A 20,268-nucleotide genomic window follows, 5' to 3' on the forward strand; every position below is an offset into this window, starting at 1 on the left:
ACTCTCATCGTACCTTAACGTCTCCTGTTTCTTTGTCCTTGTATTTAACTCCTTGTACCATGTCATCCTCTTCAAGTAGCTGCTGGACCGTCCCCTCGATGTATTGAGTGCTGGGAATCAAACCAATATAATGTATCTTAGTAATGCCCACTATGACAAAAAGGGGGAAATTCATCAAAGCTTGGAGAGAGATAAATCGGAAAGACCAGTCAATCAGCTTTTACCTGTTATTTTACAGGCTGTTTGAAAAATGACAGCTAGGATCTGATTGGTTGGTACTCTATCTCTCTCCACTTTATCTCTCTTAAAGTCATTTTTAATGTGTAGAGTTGGAATTGAATATTGATATGAAATGAGACAGGAGGCACGTGGGGGGGGGGGGGGGGGGCGGGGGGGAGTGTTCTAGGATCCTATCACTTATTGGATCCAGGCTATTGGATTTCAGTTGTTGCGCTGGCCATGCAAATTTCAGTGCCAATATGCTGACAATTTCTGACCAACACCACTCATCAATTTTGGGCCTGGCTCCATTGGGCCAAATCAAAATCTGATTGACTCACATTGGCTGAGGATCTGCAATTGTAAGTCTGTAAGGTCAATACGTGAGGGTAGTAGACACTTTGGGGCAGATGTATTAACCTGGAGAAGGCATAAGGAAGTGATAAAGGCACCAGCCAATCAGCTCCAACATGTAAATTAGCAGTTAGGATCTGATTGGCTGGTGCGTGTATCACCTTGCACATATCACTGGTTTATCACTTCCTTATGCCTTCTCCAGGTTAATACATCTGACCCATTGTACTCCACTGGTATGGCCCAACATATATAGAGCTAAATCCATGCAATCAGAGACAGCCATGTGTCATAGCTGAGGTCTCTGCACTTACTTGGGTTCCGCCATGGCCATCTTCCTAAGCCCCATGATAAAGCGACCATGATGAAATGCTCTGCCGCACTGCAGCTGTTTATTCTCATTCATAGGATAGGGAATCTCCACCTCTGCTTTACTTTCAATGTCGTGGACGACATATCCATGCACAATATGTGCATCCAGACCTTCCACTGCATCTACAAACACAACATCATACAAGCACCCAGTTACTACACATCGCACACCTAAGCAAGATCAACAACATGTATATCCAGGCGCTCTGTACATTTACCGGTTTGAGTTGTCACAGAAGCTAAGAAAGGTTTCAGGTCTACTTACTATAAAAGTGAAAGAAAATGGTGTTGCATAAGGGGTTAGATCAGGCATGTCCAAACTGTGGCCCTCCAGCTGTTGTGAAACTACATATCCCAGCATGCCCTGACAGAGTTTGCTGTCAGATAATGCTAAAGCTGTGTGAGGGCATGCTGGGAGGTGTAGTTTCTTAACAGCTGGCGGGTCGCAGTTTGGACATGCCTGGGTCTCTGGGTCATTACGAGTTGATCGCACGTAGCAACTTTTTACTGATCGTGTGATTAACGTGACGCCGCCTATGGGGGAGTGTCTTTTAGCATAGCAAGGCTGAGATCGCTTGTGCAGCCTTGCTATGCTAAAAAAAGTTTCCTGCAAAACAAGACCAGGGTCAGACCTACTTACCATGTGCAACGGATCCAGCGACGAAGGTCCCGGGATTGACGTCAGACATCCGCCCTCCAAATGCCTGGACACACCTGCGTTCGGATCTCCACGCCCGGAAAACGGTGAGTAGACGCCCAGGGAACGCCTCCCCGCTGTCAATATTTTTGCGATCGCGCTAGCGATCACTTTCTTCTTTGCTCTAGCTGCTGCCCGCAACGACGCGTGTGCGCATTACGGCCGCCGCGCATGCGCAGTTCTGACCCGTTCGCACCGCAGCGAAGAACCGCTGCGTGCAAACGGGTCGGTATGACCCCATCAGTACAGATCTCATTACTATACAAAGGTGTTCTTGTATGACACAGCAGTAAATACATCTGATAAAGTAAATGGTACAAAGATAGGTTGTATGGCACAGTATTATATAGATCTGATAAAGGAAATGATACAAAGATAGGTTGTATGGCACAGTAGTATATAGATCTGATAAAGTAAATGATACAAAGATAGGTTGTATGACACAGTTGTATGTAGATCTAATAAAGTAGATGGTTCAATGAAAATATCTTCCAATTGTTAAGAAAAACAGCAAATTCAGTATAAATTATCTGCAGACTGTTGACTCACAATTTATTAAGAGAAATGGTATGATACTGTCAATAGATGGCTACTACACGGTCGAGTCACATTATGACCACCTCCTACATTTGATGTTGGCAGCGCGTAGCCCCTGAAGTATGTCACGTGTTGTGTGCTGGCTTGGTAGGTATATAGTATTTCTGACACAGCGCAGTTTGTGACCTGTCCCCGCGCTGCTGTGGTGAAGGTGGATCATGACTGCACACATGGCATATTTGTGAATAACCAATGCGGAAACTGCGGAGCATCATGGCCATTGATGTGAGAGGTGAACGTCGGCTACGAGGGTGCGTGAGGGCTGAACGACACGCTACAGTAGAGCAGCTCACCGTCACAATGAACCTGAGAGCTATCAGACGTGTGTCTAAAACGACAGTTCAGCCTGTCTAGCTGCTGTCCGTGCTGCACGCGGCGGTTACTCTGTCTATTAGCTGGTGGTCATAATGTCACTTGACCGTGTATATACTGGGTGGAGATGTAGTGATATATGGATCAGGTGAACAATGCAGATACAGTATCCCAAATTTGATCTTTGGGGAACTGATAATTAGGTCACATGATGATGCTCATTTTGTATGGCGACTGTGACATCCTTTAACTGTACAGCACATGTGTGATAAGGTGTGTGCCATTTAACCCAGCACGTGTATCCAAATTTGTCATGAAATTATCCAATCAGATTGTAATGATTTCGGCTGCATTCAGTTGCCCATTTTGGTTGAGTTTAGATGGCCACACACACAGGCAAGAAGTCCTGCCTTGTTCCTTTTGCGATAACCAACATGATCATTGACCCAACTGGCAGCACATGTGCTACAGACATCCAGACCCTCAGCCTGAGCAGCCAATGACCTCTTAATGTGTTGATTAGCTCATCGCACACACAACTTCCTCATACATTTACCAACAAGCCTAATATAAAATATCTTGATTGGATTATTATCCATCGCCGATGTCGCTGTCTGGTCACACACGCTGCGATATTTGGCTAAATGCCCGATACTAGCTGTGATGTGTACCATGTGTGACCAGCAATACAGCCAGATGTAGATGGGAGAATAAAGAAAAAACTTGTAAGCTGGTGAGCACAATCTGTCATCCTGTGTGGTGATTGGTCGTGCACACTGACTCGCTCCTATGTGACCATAAGACTGAGGCCAATACAGATCTGGGCACTTGGCACATGCGGGGGCTATAGGCAGCATATGACAGGAAGCTGGGCAGATGAATGGTCTAGTAGAACAGAGCTATTTGCAATATGTACCTAATCTCCCTGTCCAACCACTGGCCTTCTACTTAGTTTGCATGCTTCCTCTATTATTATAGTTATCCTTTATTTCTATAACGGGATCCGGTGAAGATCCCAGTAGACGGGATGCAGGCAGTCGAAATACCGACGCCGGAATGCCTACACTACTCGGAATTCCTACACCAGCATCCTGAATAGGGATCCCGAACGAGCAAGTACCGGGACGCTGGAGAGGACCGCTGCGGGGAAGGGGATGGTAGGTTTAGGTTGCGGGGGGTGGTTTAGGAATCGACTGCAGCCTGGGGGGGTTAGGTTTAGGCTGCAGGGAGGAAGGGTTAGGGGAACATTTGGGGAAGGTAAGTATACTTACCTTCCCCTGTTGGGATTCTGATCGTCAGGATGCTACGGTCAGTATTCTAACCGCTGGCATCTCGACAGCCAGCATTCTCTACCGAGCCCTAGGTCTGATGTATTATGCTACCATGTACGATTATAATGAAACAAACAAATAAGATACAATGGTAAAGATAGCCCAAATGAGTTTACAATGCAAGAAGTGAGAGGAACATTTGATACATAAGGTAACCATATATCTTCCCTGTTTCCAGGCAAAAAATGATCTCCAGCCACATCAGAACAAGCCCAGCTTCCAGGTGTATTCACTTACCACCAAGACCCAGGTCTCTCAGAGCTTGGTACCCTCCCGGTTGCAGTAACTCTCCCACTATACGATCTGGTTCCTTCAAATCTCTTTCAATCACGGCCACCTTCCTCCCATCTCTGGATAACACTGTAGCTAATGCTGAGCCGAGCACTCCGGATCCCACAATGATAACTTCCGGGTCATCGCAGGCCGCGGCACCAGAGACGGGGCAGTCATCGCTGTCCGTGGCTCCATGTAGATGGTTTTCAGTCTTCCTCTGCGCACACAGAACATACAATCATTATGTACTGTACTCATACACAGGTTGTTCTTTTCATATGGACAGAAGTAAAAAAATTAAAAAAAATGTACGCACAAGAACAAAGTTCCTGACTATAAATATAGCCTAACTCACACTGTACAGTACTTACTGTAATCACTTATATGCTGTACTGGGTTCAGTAGGAGTTCCCAATGGACGGGATGCCAGCGGTCAGTATACAGACAGCGGCATCCCGTCCATCATAATCCCGTCAGTCCCCTATTTACCCCCTAAACCTCACCTTCTCCCTACCCTAACCCTCCCTTGTGGGTTCCTAACCCTAATCCTGCCCGGTGGTGCCCAACCCTCCCCGCTTGGTGCTCAACCCTAATTTCCTCGCTGCCTAAACCTAGCCCTCCCCGCTAGGTGCCTAACCCTAACCTTCCCGTGCCTGCACCCTAAGGCTAACCCCCTTCTGCTGTCTAAACCTAATCTCACCCGCGCGCGGCCGGACGACAGCGTGTCCCACCGTCAGCACGATTGGGATGCCGGCTGAAAGTATTTTGACTCCAGCAACCCATCTGACGTCCGTATTTCGACGCAGGGGTTGGTTCCTCCCTTGGGTTCCCTGCGTCGGTATTTCGACTGCAGGAATCCCGTTCGTCGGGAAGCTAACTGCTTCCCGCTGTACTACGAGGCAGGATACATTTATGCAGGCAGGCAGATAGAAGACAGACATACATGAAACAGACACACATATGAGAAAGAGATCCCGGATGATAGGTAGACAGTCAATAGGTCAACCCCATATGGTCAAAACGCATTAGGTCAACAGGTACAAAAGGCTGACATGTAAAAGGTCGACAGTACTTAAGGTCAACTGGTTCAAATGGTCAACGTGACAATGGTCAACAGAAGTTTTTTGGGGGAGGAGTTTCATTTTTTATCATTTACCATCCACGTGGACTCGATTGGGAATAATAACCTTGCCGAAGAGTGGCAAGCAAACCAAGCCAGGCGAGGGGACACGGAACACTAACTGGGGTCAGATTTGGTTTAACATAGAAAATAAGATTTTACTTACCGATAAATCTATTTCTCGTAGTCCGTAGTGGATGCTGGGACTCCGTAAGGACCATGGGGAATAGCGGCTCCGCAGGAGACAGGGCACAAAATAAAAGCTTAAGGATCAGGTGGTGTGCACTGGCTCCTCCCCCTATGACCCTCCTCCAAGCCTCAGTTAGGATACTGTGCCCGGACGAGCGTACATAATAAGGAAGGATATTGAATCCCGGGTAAGACTCATACCAGCCACACCAATCACACCGTACAACTTGTGATCTGAACCCAGTTAACAGTATGATAAACGCAAAGGAGCCTCTGAAAAGATGGCTCACAACAATAATAACCCGAATTTTTGTAACAATAACTATATACAAGTATTGCAGACAATCCGCACTAGGGATGGGCGCCCAGCATCCACTACGGACTACGAGAAATAGATTTATCGGTAAGTAAAATCTTATTTTCTCTGACGTCCTAGTGGATGCTGGGACTCCGTAAGGACCATGGGGATTATACCAAAGCTCCCAAACGGGCGGGAGAGTGCGGATGACTCTGCAGCACCGAATGAGAGAACTCCAGGTCCTCCTCAGCCAGGGTATCAAATTTGTAGAATTTAGCAAACGTGTTTGCCCCTGACCAAGTAGCTGCTCGGCAAAGTTGTAAAGCCGAGACCCCTCGGGCAGCCGCCCAAGATGAGCCCACTTTCCTTGTGGAATGGGCTTTTACTGATTTTGGCTGTGGCAATCCTGCCACAGAATGTGCAAGCTGAATTGTACTACAAATCCAACGAGCAATCGTCTGCTTAGAAGCAGGAGCACCCAGCTTGTTGGGTGCATACAGGATAAACAGCGAGTCAGATTTTCTGACTCCAGCCGTCCTGGAAACATATATTTTCAAGGCCCTGACAACGTCAAGCAACTTAGAGTCCTCTAAGTCCCTGGTAGCCGCAGGTACCACAATAGGTTGGTTCATGTGAAATGCAGAAACCACCTTAGGTAGAAATTGAGGACGAGTCCTCAATTCCGCCCTGTCAGAATGAAAAATTAAGTAAGGGCTTTTATATGATAAAGCCGCCAATTCTGACACACGCCTGGCTGAAGCCAAGGCTAACAGCATCGACACCTTCCATGTGAGATATTTTAAGTCCACAGTGGAAAGTGGTTCAAACCAATGTGACTTTAGAAAACTCAACACCACATTGAGATCCCAAGGTGCCACTGGAGGCACAAAAGGAGGCTGTATGTGCAGCACCCCTTTTACAAATGTCTGAACTTCAGGTACTGAAGCCAGTTCTTTCTGGAAGAAAATCGACAGGGCCGAAATTTGAACCTTAATGGACCCTAATTTTAGGCCCATAGACAGTCCTGTTTGCAGGAAATGAAGGAAACGACCCAGTTGAAATTCCTCTGTAGGGGCCTTCTTGGCCTCACACCACGCAACATATTTACGCCAAATGCGGTGATAATGTTTTGCGGTTACGTCCTTCCTGGCTTTGACCAGAGTAGGAATGACTTCTTCTGGAATGCCTTTTTCCCTCAGGATCCGGCGTTCAACCGCCATGCCGTCAAACGCAGCCGCGGTAAGTCTTGGAACAGACAAGGCCCCTGCAGTAGCAGGTCCTTTCTTAGAGGTAGAGGCCACGGTTCGTCCGTGAGCATCTCTTGAAGTTCCGGGTACCAAGTCCTTCTTGGCCAATCCGGAACCACGAGTATAGTTCTTACTCCTCTCCTTCTTATGATTCTCAGTACTTTTGGTATGAGAGGCAGAGGAGGGAACACATACACTGACTGGTACACCCACGGCGTTACCAGAGCGTCCACTGCTATTGCCTGAGGGTCCCTTGACCTGGCGCAATATCTGTCCAGTTTTTTGTTTAGACGTGACGCCATCATGTCCACCTTTGGTTTTTCCCAACGGTTTACAATCAGGTGGAAGACTTCTGGGTGAAGTCCCCACTCTCCCGGGTGAAGGTCGTGTCTGCTGAGGAAGTCTGCTTCCCAGTTGTCCACTCCCGGAATGAACACTGCTGACAGTGCTATCACATGATTTTCCGCCCAGCGAAGAATCCTTGCAGCTTCTGCCATTGCCCTCCTGCTTCTCGTGCCGCCCTGTCTGTTTACGTGGGCGACTGACGTGATGTTGTCCGATTGGATCAACACCGCCTGACCCTGAAGCAGAGGTTTTGCTTGACTTAGGGCATTGTAAATGGCCCTTAGTTCCAGAATGTTTATATGAAGAGATGTTTCCATGCTTGACCACAAGCCCTGGAAATTCCTTCCCTGTGTGACTGCTCCCCAGCCTCTCAGGCTGGCATCCGTGGTTACCAGGATCCAATCCTGAATGCCAAATCTGCGGCCCTCTAGTAGATGAGCACTCTGCAGCCACCACAGGAGAGACACCCTTGTCCTTGGCGACAGGGTTATCCGCTGATGCATCTGCAGATGCGATCCGGACCATTTGTCCAGTAGATCCCACTGAAACGTTCTTGCATGGAATCTTCCGAATGGAATCGCTTCGTAAGAAGCCACCATTTTTCCCAGGACCCTCGTGCACTGATGCACTGAGACCTGGCCTGGTTTTAGGAGGTTCCTGACTAGCTCGGATAACTCCCTGGCCTTCTCCTCCGGGAGAAACACCTTCTTCTGGACTGTGTCCAGAATCATTCCTAGGAACAGTAGACGTGTCGTTGGAATCAGCTGCGATTTTGGAATATTTAGAATCCACCCGTGCTGACGTAACACTACCTGAGATAGTGCTACTCCGACTTCTAACTGTTCCCTGGATCTTGCCCTTATCAGGAGATCGTCCAAGTAAGGGATAATTAAAATGCCTTTTCTTCGTAGAAGAATCATCATTTCGGCCATTACCTTGGTAAAGACCCGAGGTGCCGTGGACAATCCAAACGGCAGCGTCTGAAACTGATAATGACAGTTTTGTACTACAAACCTGAGGTACCCTTGGTGAGAAGGGTATATTGGGACGTGGAGATAAGCATCTTTGATGTCCAGAGACACCATATAGTCCCCTTCTTCCAGGTTCGCTATCACTGCTCTGAGTGACTCCATCTTGAATTTGAACCTTTTTATGTAAGTGTTCAAGGATTTCAGATTTAAAATTGGTCTCACCGAGCCGTCCGGCTTCGGTACCACAAACAGCGTGGAATAATACCCCTTTCCTTGTTGCAGGAGGGGTACCTTGATTATCACCTGCTGGGAATACAGCTTGTGAATGGCTTCCAAAACTGCCTCCCTGTCGGAGGGAGACTTTGGTAAAGCAGACTTCAGGAACCGACGAGGGGGAAACGCCTCGAATTCCAGTTTGTACCCCTGCGATACTACCTGTAGAATCCAGGGATCCACTTGCGAGTGAGCCCACTGCGCGTTGAAATTCTTGAGACGGGCCCCCACCATATCTGAGTCTGCTTGTAAAGCCCCAGCGTCATGCTGAAGACTTGGCAGAAGCAGGGGAGGGCTTCTGCACCTGGGAAGCGGCTGCATGGTGCAGTCTTTTTCCTCTTCCTCTGCCCCGGGGCAGAAAGGAGTGGCCTTTTGCTCGCTTGTACTTATGGGAACGAAAGGACTGAGTTTGAAAAGACGGTGTCTTTGCTGATGTGAAGTGACCTGGGGTAAAAAGGTGGATTTTCCAGCCGTTGCCGTGGCCACCAGGTCCGATAGACCAGCCCCAAATAACTCCTCCCCTTTATACGGCAATACTTCCATGTGCCGTTTGGAATCCGCATCCCCTGACCACTGTCGCGTCCATAACGCTCTTCTGGCAGAGATGGACATAGCACTTACTCTTGATGCCAGGGTGCAAATATCCCTCTGTGCATCACGCATATATAGTAATGCATCCTTTAAATGTTCTATAGTTAACAAAATATTGTCCCTATCCAGGGTATCAATATTCTCAGTCAGGGAATCCGACCATGCGACTCCAGCACTGCACATCCAGGCAGAGGCGATTGCTGGTCGCAGTATAACACCAGTATGTGTGTATATACTTTTTAGGATATTTTCCAGCCTTCTATCAGCTGGTTCTTTGAGGGTGGCCGTATCAGGAGACGGTAACGCTACTTGTTTAGATAAACGTGTGAGCGCCTTATCTACCCTAGGGGGTGTTTCCCAACGCGCCCTAACCTCTGGCGGGAAGGGATATAATGCTAATAATTTTTTAGAAATTAGCTGTTTTTTATCGGGGGAAACCCACGCTTTATCACACACCTCATTTATTTCCTCTGACTCAGGAAAAACTATTGGTAGTTTTTTCACACCCCACATAATACCCTTCTTTGTGGTACTTGTAGTGTCAGAAAGGTTCAATGCCTCTTTCATTGCCGTGATCATGTAACGTGTGGCCCTACTGGACATTACGTTTGTCTCGTCACCGTCGACACTAGACTCAGTATCAGTGTCAGGGTCTGTGTCGACCCACTGAGGTAACGGGCGTTTTAGCGCCCCTGACGGTGTCTGAGACGCCTGGACAGGCACTAATTGATTTGCCGGCTGTCTCATGTCGTCAACAGTTTTTTTGCAAATTGCTGACATTATCACTTAATTGTTTAAATACAATCATCCAGTCAGGTGTCGACTCCCTAGGGGGTGACATCACCAACACAGGCAACTGCTCCGCCTCCACATCATTTTCCTCCTCATACATGTCGACACACGCGTACCGACACACAGCACACACACCGGGAATGCTCTGATAGAGGACAGGACCCCACTTAGCCCTTTGGAGAGACAGAGGGAGAGTCTGCCAGCACACACCCAGCGCTATATATATATACAGGGATAACCTTATATAAGTGTTATTCCCTTATAGCTGCTGTTATTATCGTTATTTGCTGCCAAAAATGCCCCCCCTTCTCTTTTTTACCCTGATTCTGAAGCAGGACTGCAGGGGAGAGTCAGGGAGCCGTCCTTCCAGCGGAGCTGTGAGGGAAAATGGCGCTTGTGTGCTGAGGAGATAGGCTCCGCCCCTTCACGACGTCCTTATCTCCCGCTTTTTTGTGTAAAAATGGCAGGGGTTAAAATACATCCATATAGCCCAGGAGCTATATGTGATGTATTCTTTTTGCCACCTAAGGTATATACTGTTATATTGCGTCTCAGGGCGCTCCCCCCCAGCGCCCTGCACCCTCAGTGACCGGAGTGTGAAGTGTGCTGAGAGCAATGGCGCACAGCTGCGGTGCTGTGCGCTACCTTAGTCTGAAGACAGGATGTCTTCTGCCGCCGATTTCACCGGACCTCTTCGTCTCTTCTGGCTCTGTAAGGGGGACGGCGGCGCGGCTCCGGTGACCCATCCAGGCTGAACCTGTGATCGTCCCTCTGGAGCTAATGTCCAGTAGCCTAAGAAACCCGATCCACTCTGCACTCAGGTGAGTCCGTTTCTTCTCCCCTTAGTCCCACGATGCAGTGAGCCTGTTGCCAGCAGGACTCACTGAAAATAAAAAAAACCTAAACTAAACTTTTATTCTAAGCAGCTCAGGAGAGCCACCTAGATTGCACCCTTCTCGGCCGGGCACAAAAATCTAACTGGGGCTTGGAGGAGGGTCATAGGGGGAGGAGCCAGTGCACACCACCTGATCCTTAAGCTTTTATTTTGTGCCCTGTCTCCTGCGGAGCCGCTATTCCCCATGGTCCTTACGGAGTCCCAGCATCCACTAGGACGTCAGAGAAAATGACACCCAAAAAACAACCCAATGATCCACACCCATGAGAAAGATATACATGTATGTATGTATGTATGTATGTATGTATGTATGTATGTATGTATATCATACATATAGAAGACAAACATATGGGAAAGATATATAGGAATAAAAGAGAGACAGACATACATGTGAGTGAGATACATGGGACAGACATGCTACATGTAAGACAGCTATGAATGCATATATGAGACAGACATACATGTAAGACAGATATACAGGTATATATGACACAAATATACATGTAAGAGACAGACATTTAGGACAGACATACTACATATATGACAGACATACAGGAATACAGTATATGAGACAGACATATTATATATAAGACAGACATACAGGTATATATGAGGCAGACATACAGAGATATATATATATATATATATATATATATATATATGACACAGACATACATGTAAGAGACAGACATAGAACAGACATATTACATATTAGACAGACATACAGGAATATATAACAGACAGACATACATGTAGGAGACTGACATATGGGAGACATAGTACATATAAGACAAATATACAGGTGTACATATATGAGACAGACACACATGCAAGAGACAGACATACTACATATAAAACGGACATACGTCAGTGGGGAGCTCAGCAGCCTATAAAAGAGACATACATGTAATGGGCCCCATACACTACTGCGACATATCGGACCCTCGTGTCGCAGGCGATTCCCCCGGCAGCTTCCCGGGGGGGTAGGATCACATAAGATACACTGTATGCGGTCCTTTTACATGCAGTGTATCTTGTGCAATCCCAGCCATGCCGGCGGGGTCCGACGTATCACGAGTGCAGCACATTCATTCAATCTAGGGGATCCGATCCGATGCTCACGGAACGCGCATCGGATCGGATGTAAAACACATCCGATATCCCTGATATCATCCGGGATAGACATATAGGATAGATATACAGCTGTACATATATAAGAGACAGACATATAGGATAGATATACAGCTGTACATATATAAGAGACAGACATATAGGATAGATATACAGCTGTACATATATAAGAGACAGACATATAGGGTAGATATACAGCTGTACATATATATGAGACAGACATATAGGGTAGATATACAGCTGTACATATATATGAGACAGACATATAGGATAGATAATAAGAATTTACTTACCGATAATTCTATTTCTCGTAGTCCGTAGTGGATGCTGGGGACTCCGTCAGGACCATGGGGTTTAGCGGCTCCGCAGGAGACAGGGCACAATAATAAAAGCTTTAGGATCAGGTGGTGTGCACTGGCTCCTCCCCCTATGACCCTCCTCCAAGCCTCAGTTAGGATACTGTGCCCGGACGAGCGTGCATAATAAGGAAGGATATTGAATCCCGGGTAAGACTCATACCAGCCACACCAATCACACCGTACAACCTGTGATCTGAACCCAGTTAACAGTATGATAACAACGAAGGAGCCTCTGAAAAGATGGCTCACAACAAGAATAACCCGATTTTTGTAACAATAACTATGTACAAGTATTGCAGACAATCCGCACTTGGGATGGGCGCCCAGCATCCACTACGGACTACGAGAAATAGAATTATCGGTAAGTAAATTCTTATTTTCTCTAACGTCCTAAGTGGATGCTGGGGACTCCGTCAGGACCATGGGGATTATACCAAAGCTCCCAAACGGGCGGGAGAGTGCGGATGACTCTGCAGCACCGAATGTGAGAACTCCAGGTCCTCCTCAGTCAGGGTGTGCCCCTGACCAAGTAGCAGCTCGGCAAAGTTGTAAAGCCGAGACCCCTCGGGCAGCCGCCCAAGATGAGCCCACTTCCTTGTGGAATGGGCTTTTACTGATTTTGGCTGTGGCAAGGCTGCCACAGAATGTGCAAGCTGAATTGTACTACAAATCCAGCGAGCAATCGTCTGCTTAGAAGCAGGAACACCCATCTTGTTGGGTGCATACAGGCTAAACAGCGAGTCAGATTTTCTGACTCCAGTCGTCCTGGAAACATATATTTTCAGGGCCCTGACAACGTTAAGTAACTTGGAGTCCTCCAAGTCCCTAGTAGCCGCAGGTACCACAATAGGTTGGTTCATGTGAAAAACAGAAAACACCTTAAGGAGAAATTGAGGACGAGTCCTCAATTCTGCCCTGTCAGAATAAAAAATTAAGTAAGGGCTTTTATATGATAAAGCCGCCCATTCTGACACACGCCTGGCTGAAGCCAGGGCTAATAGAATCTTCACCTTCCATGTGAAATATTTTAATTCCACAGTGGTGAGTGGATCAAACCAATGTGACTTTAGGAAACTCAAAACAACATTGAGATCCCAAGGTGCCACTGGGGGCACAAAAGGAGGCTGTATATGCAGTACCCCTTTTACAAACGTCTGAACTTCAGGCACTGAAGCCAGTTCTTTCTGGAAGAAATTCGACAGGGTCGAAATTTGAACCTTAATGGACCCTAATTTTAGGCCCATAGACAGTCCTGTTTTCAGGAAATGTAGGAAACGACCCAGTTGGAATTCCTCTGTAGGGACCTTCTTGGCCTCACACCACGCAACATATTTTCGCCCAATGCGGTGAAAATGTTTTGCGATTACATCCTTCCTGGCTTCGACCAGGGTAGGGATGACTTCATCTGGAATGCCCTTTCAGGATCCGGCGTTCAACTGCCATGCCGTCAAACGCAGCCGCTGTAAGTCTTGGAACAGACAAGGCCCCTGCTGGAGCAGGTCCTCTCTTAAGGTAGAGGCCACGGTTCTTCCGTGAGCATCTCTTGAAGTTCCGGGTACCAAGTCCTTCTTGACCCATCCGGAACCACGAGTATCGTTCTTATTCATCTCCTTCTTATGATTCTCAGTACTTTTGGTATGAGATGCATAGGAGGGAACACATACCCTGACTGGTACACCCACAGTGTTACCAGAGCGTCCACCGCTATTGCCTGAGGGTCCCTTGACCTGGCGCAATATCTGTCTAGTTTTTTGTTCAGGCGGGACGCCATCATGTCCACCTTTGGTTTTTCCCAACGGTTTACAATCATGTGGAAGACTTCCCGCTGAAGTCCCCACTCTCCCGGGTGGAGGTTATGCCTGCTGAGGAAGTCTGCTTCCCAGTTTTCCACTCCCGGAATTAACACTGCTGAGAGTGTTATCACATGATTTTTCGCCCAGCGAAGAATCCTTGCAGTTTCTGCCATTTTCCTCCTGCTTCATGTGCCGCCCTGTCTGTTTACGTGGGCGACTGCCGTGATGTTGTCCGACTGGATCAATACCGGCTGACCTTGAAGCAGAGGTCTTGCTAAGCTTAGAGCCTTGTAAATTGCCCTTAGCTCCAGTATATTTATGTGGAGAGAAGTCTCCAGACTTGATCATACTCCCTGGAAATTTTTTCCTTGTGTGACTGCTCCCCAGCCACTCAGGCTGGCATCCGTGGTCACCAGGACCCAGTCCTGAATGTCGAATCTGCGGCCCTGTCATAGATGAGCACTCTGCAGCCACCGCAGAAGAAAACACCCTTGTCCTTGGAGACAGGGTTATCCGCTGATGCATCTGAAGATGCGATCCGGACCATTTTCCCAGCAGATTCCACTGAAAGGTTCTTGCGTGAAATCTACCGAATGGGATCGCTTTGTAAGAAACCACCATTTTCACAGGACCCTTGTGCAATGATGCACTGATACTTTTCCTGGTTTTAGGAGGTTCCTGACTAGCTCGGATAACTCCCTGGCCTTCTTCTCCGGGAGAAAACATCCTTTTCTGGACTGTGTCCAGAATCATTCCTAGGAACATTAGACGTGTCGTCGGAAAAAGCTGCGATTTTGGAATATTTAGAATCCACTCGTGCTGTCGTAGAACTACTTGAGATAGTGCTACTCCGACCGCCAACTGTTCTCTGGACCTTGCCCTTATCAGGAAAGCGTCCATATTTCTTTTAGGAAGAATCATCATTTCGGCCATTACCATGGTAAAGACCCGGGGTGCCGTGGACAATCCAAACGGCAGCGTCTGAACTGATAGTGACAGTTCTGTACCACGAACCTGAGATACCCTTGGTGAGAAGGGCAAAATTTGGACATGTAGGTAAGCGTCCCTGATATCCAGTGACCCCATATCGTCCTGGTTCGCTATCACTGCTCTGAGTGACTCCATCTTGATTTGAACCCTTGTATGTAATTGTTCAAATCTTTTAGATCTCACCGAGCCGTTTGGCTTCAGTACCACAATATAGTGTGGAATAATACCCCTTCCCTTGTTGTAGGAGGGGTACTTTGATTATCACCTGCTGGGAATACAGCCTGTGAATTTTTTCCCAATACTGCCTCCCTGTCGGAGGGAGACGTTGGTAAAGCAGACTTCAGGAACTTGTGAGGGGAAGACGTCTCGAATTTCCAATGTACACCTGGGATACTACGTGTAGGATCCAGGAGTCCACTTGCGAGTGAGCCCACTGCGTGCTGAAACTCTTGAGATGACCCCCCACCGCACCTGAGTCCGCTTGTATGGCCCCAGCGTCATGCTGCGGACTTGGCAGAAGCTGTGGAGGACTTCTGTTCCTGGGAATGGGCTGCCTGCTGCAGTCTTCTTCCCTTTCCTCTAACCCTGGGCAGATATGACTGGCCTTTTGCCCGCCTGCCTTTATGGGTACGAAAGGACTGAGACTGAAAAGACTGTGTCCTTTTCTGCTGAGATGTGACTTGGGGTAACAAAAGTGGATTTTCCAGCTGTTGCCATGGCCACCAGGTCCGATGGACCGCCCCTTTATACGGCAATACTTCCATGTGCCGTCTGGAATCTGCATCACCTGACCACTGTCGTGTCTATAAACATCGTCTGGCAGATATGGACATCACATCTACTCTTGATGCCAGAATGCAAATATCCCTCTGCGCATCTCGCATATATAGAAATGCATCCTTAAAATGCTCTATAGTCAATAAAATATTGTTCCTGTCAAGGGTATCAATATTTTCAGTCAGGAAATCCGACCAAGCCCCCCCAGCGCTGCACATCCAGGCTGAGGCGATTGCTGGTCGTAGTATAACACCAGTATGTGTGTATATACTTTTTTGGATATTTTTCAGCTTCCTATCAGCTGGCTCCTTGAGGGCGGCCGTATCTGGAGACGGTAACGCCACTTGTTTTTATAAGCGTGTGAGCGCCTTATCCACCCTAAGGTGTGTTTCCCAACTCGCCCTCACTTCTGGCGGGAAAGGGTATACCTCCAATAATTTTCTATCGGAGGAAACCCACGTATCATCACACACTTTAATTTATCTGATTCAGGAAAAACTACAAGTAGATTATTCCCACCCTACATAATACCCTTATTTGTGGTACTTGTAGTATCAGAAATATGTAACACCTCCTTCATTGCCCTTAACATGTAACGTGTGGCCCTAAAGGAAAATACGTTTGTTTCTTCACCGTCGACACTGAAGTCAGTGTCCGTGTCTGTGTCGACCAACTGAGGTAAATGGGCGTTTTTACAAGCCCCTGACGGTGTCTGAGACGCCTGGACAGGTACTAATTTGTTTGCCGGCCGTCTCATGTCGTCAACCGACCTTGCATCGTGTTGACATTATCACGTAATTCCTAAATAAGCCATCCATTCCGGTGTCGACTCCCTAGAGAGTGACATCACCAATACAGGCAATTTGCTCCGCCTCCTCACCAACATCGTCCTCCTACATGTCGACACACACGTACCGACACACAGCACACACACAGGGAATGCTCTGATAGAGGACAGGACCCCACTAGCCCTTTGGGGAGACAGAGGGAGAGTTTGCCAGCACACACCAAAAACGCTATAATTATACAGTGACAACCCCTTATACAAGTGTTTTCCCTTATAGCATTTTCACATATGTAATCATATCGCCAAATAAGTGCCCCCCCTCTCTGTTTTAACCCCGTTTCTGTAGTGCAGTGCAGGGGAGAGCCTGGGAGCCTTCCTCACAGCAGAGCTGAGCAGGAAAATGGCGCCGTGTGCTGAGGAGAATAGGCCCCGCCCCCTTTTCGGCGGGCTCTTCTCCCGGAGTTTGTGAGATCTGGCAGGGGTTAAATACATCCATATAGCCTCAAGGGCTATATGTGATGTATTTTAGCCATAAAAAGGTATACATTGCTGCCCAGGGCGCCCCCCCCCAGCGCCCTGCACCCTCAGTGACCGCCGGTATGAAGTGTGCTGACAACAATGGCGCACAGCTGCAGTGCTGTGCGCTACCTTATGAAGACTGAAAGTCTTCTGCCGCCTGTTTCTGGACCTCTGGACCTCTTCAACTTCGGCATCTGCAAGGGGGGTCGGCGGCACGGCTCCGGGACGAACCCCAGGGTGAGACCTGTGTTCCGACTCCCTCTGGAGCTAATGGTGTCCAGTAGCCTAAGAAGCAAATCCATCCTGCACGCAGGTGAGTTTACTTCTCTCCCCTAAGTCCCTCGTAGCAGTGAGCCTGTTGCCAGCAGGACTCACTGAAAATAAAAAACCTAACTTAAACTTTTATTCTAAGCAGCTCAGGAGAGCCACCTAGATTGCACCCTTCTCGGCCGGGCACAAGAATCTAACTGAGGCTTGGAGGAGGGTCATAGGGGGAGGAGCCAGTGCACACCACCTGATCCTAAAGCTTTTATTATTGTGCCCTGTCTCCTGCGGAGCCGCTAAACCCCATGGTCCTGACGGAGTCCCCAGCATCCACTTAGGACGTTAGAGAAATACAGCTGTACATATATATGAGACAGACATATAGGATAGATATACAGCTGTACATATATATGAGACAGACATATAGGATAGATATACAGCTGTACATATATAAGAGACAGACAAATAGGATATACAGCTGTACATATATAAGACAGACATATAGGGTAGATATACAGCTGTACATATATATGAGACAGACATATAGGATAGATATACAGCTGTACATATATAAGAGACAGACATATAGGATAGATATACAGCTGTACATATATAAGAGACAGACATATAGGATAGATATACAGCTGTACATATATAAGACAGACATATAGGGTAGATATACAGCTGTACATATATATGAGACAGACATATAGGGTAGATATACAGCTGTACATATATATGAGACAGACATATAGGATAGATATACAGCTGTACATATATAGGAGACAGACATATAGGATAGATATACAGCTGTACATATATAAGAGACAGACATATAGGATAGATATACATCTGTACATACAGAAGAGACAGACATATAGGATAGATATACAGCTGTACATATATAAGACAGACATATAGGATAGATATACAGCTGTACATATATAAGACAGACATATAGGGTAGATATACAGCTGTACATATATATGAGACAGACATATAGGATAGATATACAGCTGTACATATATAAGACAGACATATAGGGTAGATATACAGCTGTACATATATATGAGACAGACATATAGCAGTGGCGCACCCAGGGGGGGTTTCCGAGTACCCAGAAACCCCCCTCCACTAAAAAAAAAAAATATTTTTTTTTTTTTTTTTTAGCTGCATGAGTATTATTAATGACTGTCTAGCGTCCTCTGCAGCCTGCTGTCTTCCTGGTGGCACTTGCAAGTGCAATAAAAGTTTACTTTATTTTAATTATAGTACATATATATCCATGTGCATACATATATACACATACATACATACATACATACATATAAACACACACACACACATATGATATACATATATACATGTGTATATATATGTGTACTGTATGTGTGTGTACATATATATATATATATATATATATATATCTATCTGTATGCATGTTTAATATGCTATGTATATGTGTATATGGGTTCACTACGATCTCCCGGCGACCAGCATACCTGCGCCGGGAGGCCGGCCGCCGGCTTACCGACAGAGTGGCGAGCGCAAATGAGCCCCTTGCGGGCTACGCGCGCCACACTATTCTATTCTCCCTCCAGGGGGGTCGTGGACCCCCACGAGGGAGAATAAGTGTCGGTATGCCGGCGGTCGGGCTCCCGGCGCCGGTATGCTGGTCGCCGGGAGCCCGACCGCCAGCATACTAAAGACCACCCGTGTATATGTATGTGTGTGTGTATGTATATATATATATATATATATATATATATATATATATATACATACACACACACACACACACACACACACACACACACACACACAGACACACTAGTTTTACGGACCCAGCATATACTGGGTCACCTCAGTCCCCACCCCGTGATTGGCTCCGCCCAGTTCTGGAAACCCCCCCTTGCAAATCCTGCGTTTGCCACTGTATAGGATAGATATACAGCTGTACATATATAAGAGACAGACATATAGGATAGATATACAGCTGTACATATAAGAGACAGACATATAGGATAGATATACAGCTGTACATATAAGAGACATATAGGATAGATATACAGCTGTACATATATGAGACAGACATATAGGATAGATATACAGCTGTACATATAAGAGACAGACATATAGGATATACATCTGTACATATATAAGAGACAGACATATAGGATAGATATACAGCTGTACATACAGAAGAGACAGACATATAGGATATACAGCTGTACATACAGAAGAGACAGACATATAGGATAGATATACAGCTGTACATATATAAGAGACAGACATATAGGGTAGATATACAGCTGTACATATATAAGAGACAGACATATAGGATAGATATACAGCTGTACATATATAAGAGACAGACATATAGGATAGATATACAGCTGTACATATATAAGAGACAGACATATAGGATAGATATACAGCTGTACATATATAAGAGACAGACATATAGGATAGATATACAGCTGTACATATATAAGAGACAGACATATAGGATATACATCTGTACATATATAAGAGACAGACATATAGGATAGATATACAGCTGTACATACAGAAGAGACAGACATATAGGATAGATATACAGCTGTACATATATAAGAGACAGACATATAGGATATACAGCTGTACATATATAAGAGACAGACATATAGGATAGATATACAGCTGTACATATAAGAGACATATAGGATAGATATACAGCTGTACATATATAAGAGACAGACATATAGGATATACATCTGTACATATATAAGA

General features: G+C 46.4%; 1 protein-coding gene across 1 annotated transcript in view; it reads right to left on the bottom strand.

Annotated features, from left to right (window-relative positions):
- Nucleotides 1-20,268, bottom strand: part of SQLE (squalene epoxidase) — a 64,580-nt gene that overhangs the window by 43,693 nt on the left and 619 nt on the right. The window contains exons 2-4 of the mRNA XM_063921330.1: nt 4,120-4,372; nt 888-1,068; nt 14-110 (exon numbers count right to left, since the gene is read on the bottom strand). Coding sequence (XP_063777400.1) covers nt 14-110; nt 888-1,068; nt 4,120-4,372 — 531 coding nt within the window. The remainder of the gene's footprint in view (nt 1-13; nt 111-887; nt 1,069-4,119; nt 4,373-20,268) is intronic.

Source organism: Pseudophryne corroboree, chromosome 5 (assembly GCF_028390025.1).
Source record: "Pseudophryne corroboree isolate aPseCor3 chromosome 5, aPseCor3.hap2, whole genome shotgun sequence".
NCBI lineage: Eukaryota > Metazoa > Chordata > Amphibia > Anura > Myobatrachidae > Pseudophryne > Pseudophryne corroboree.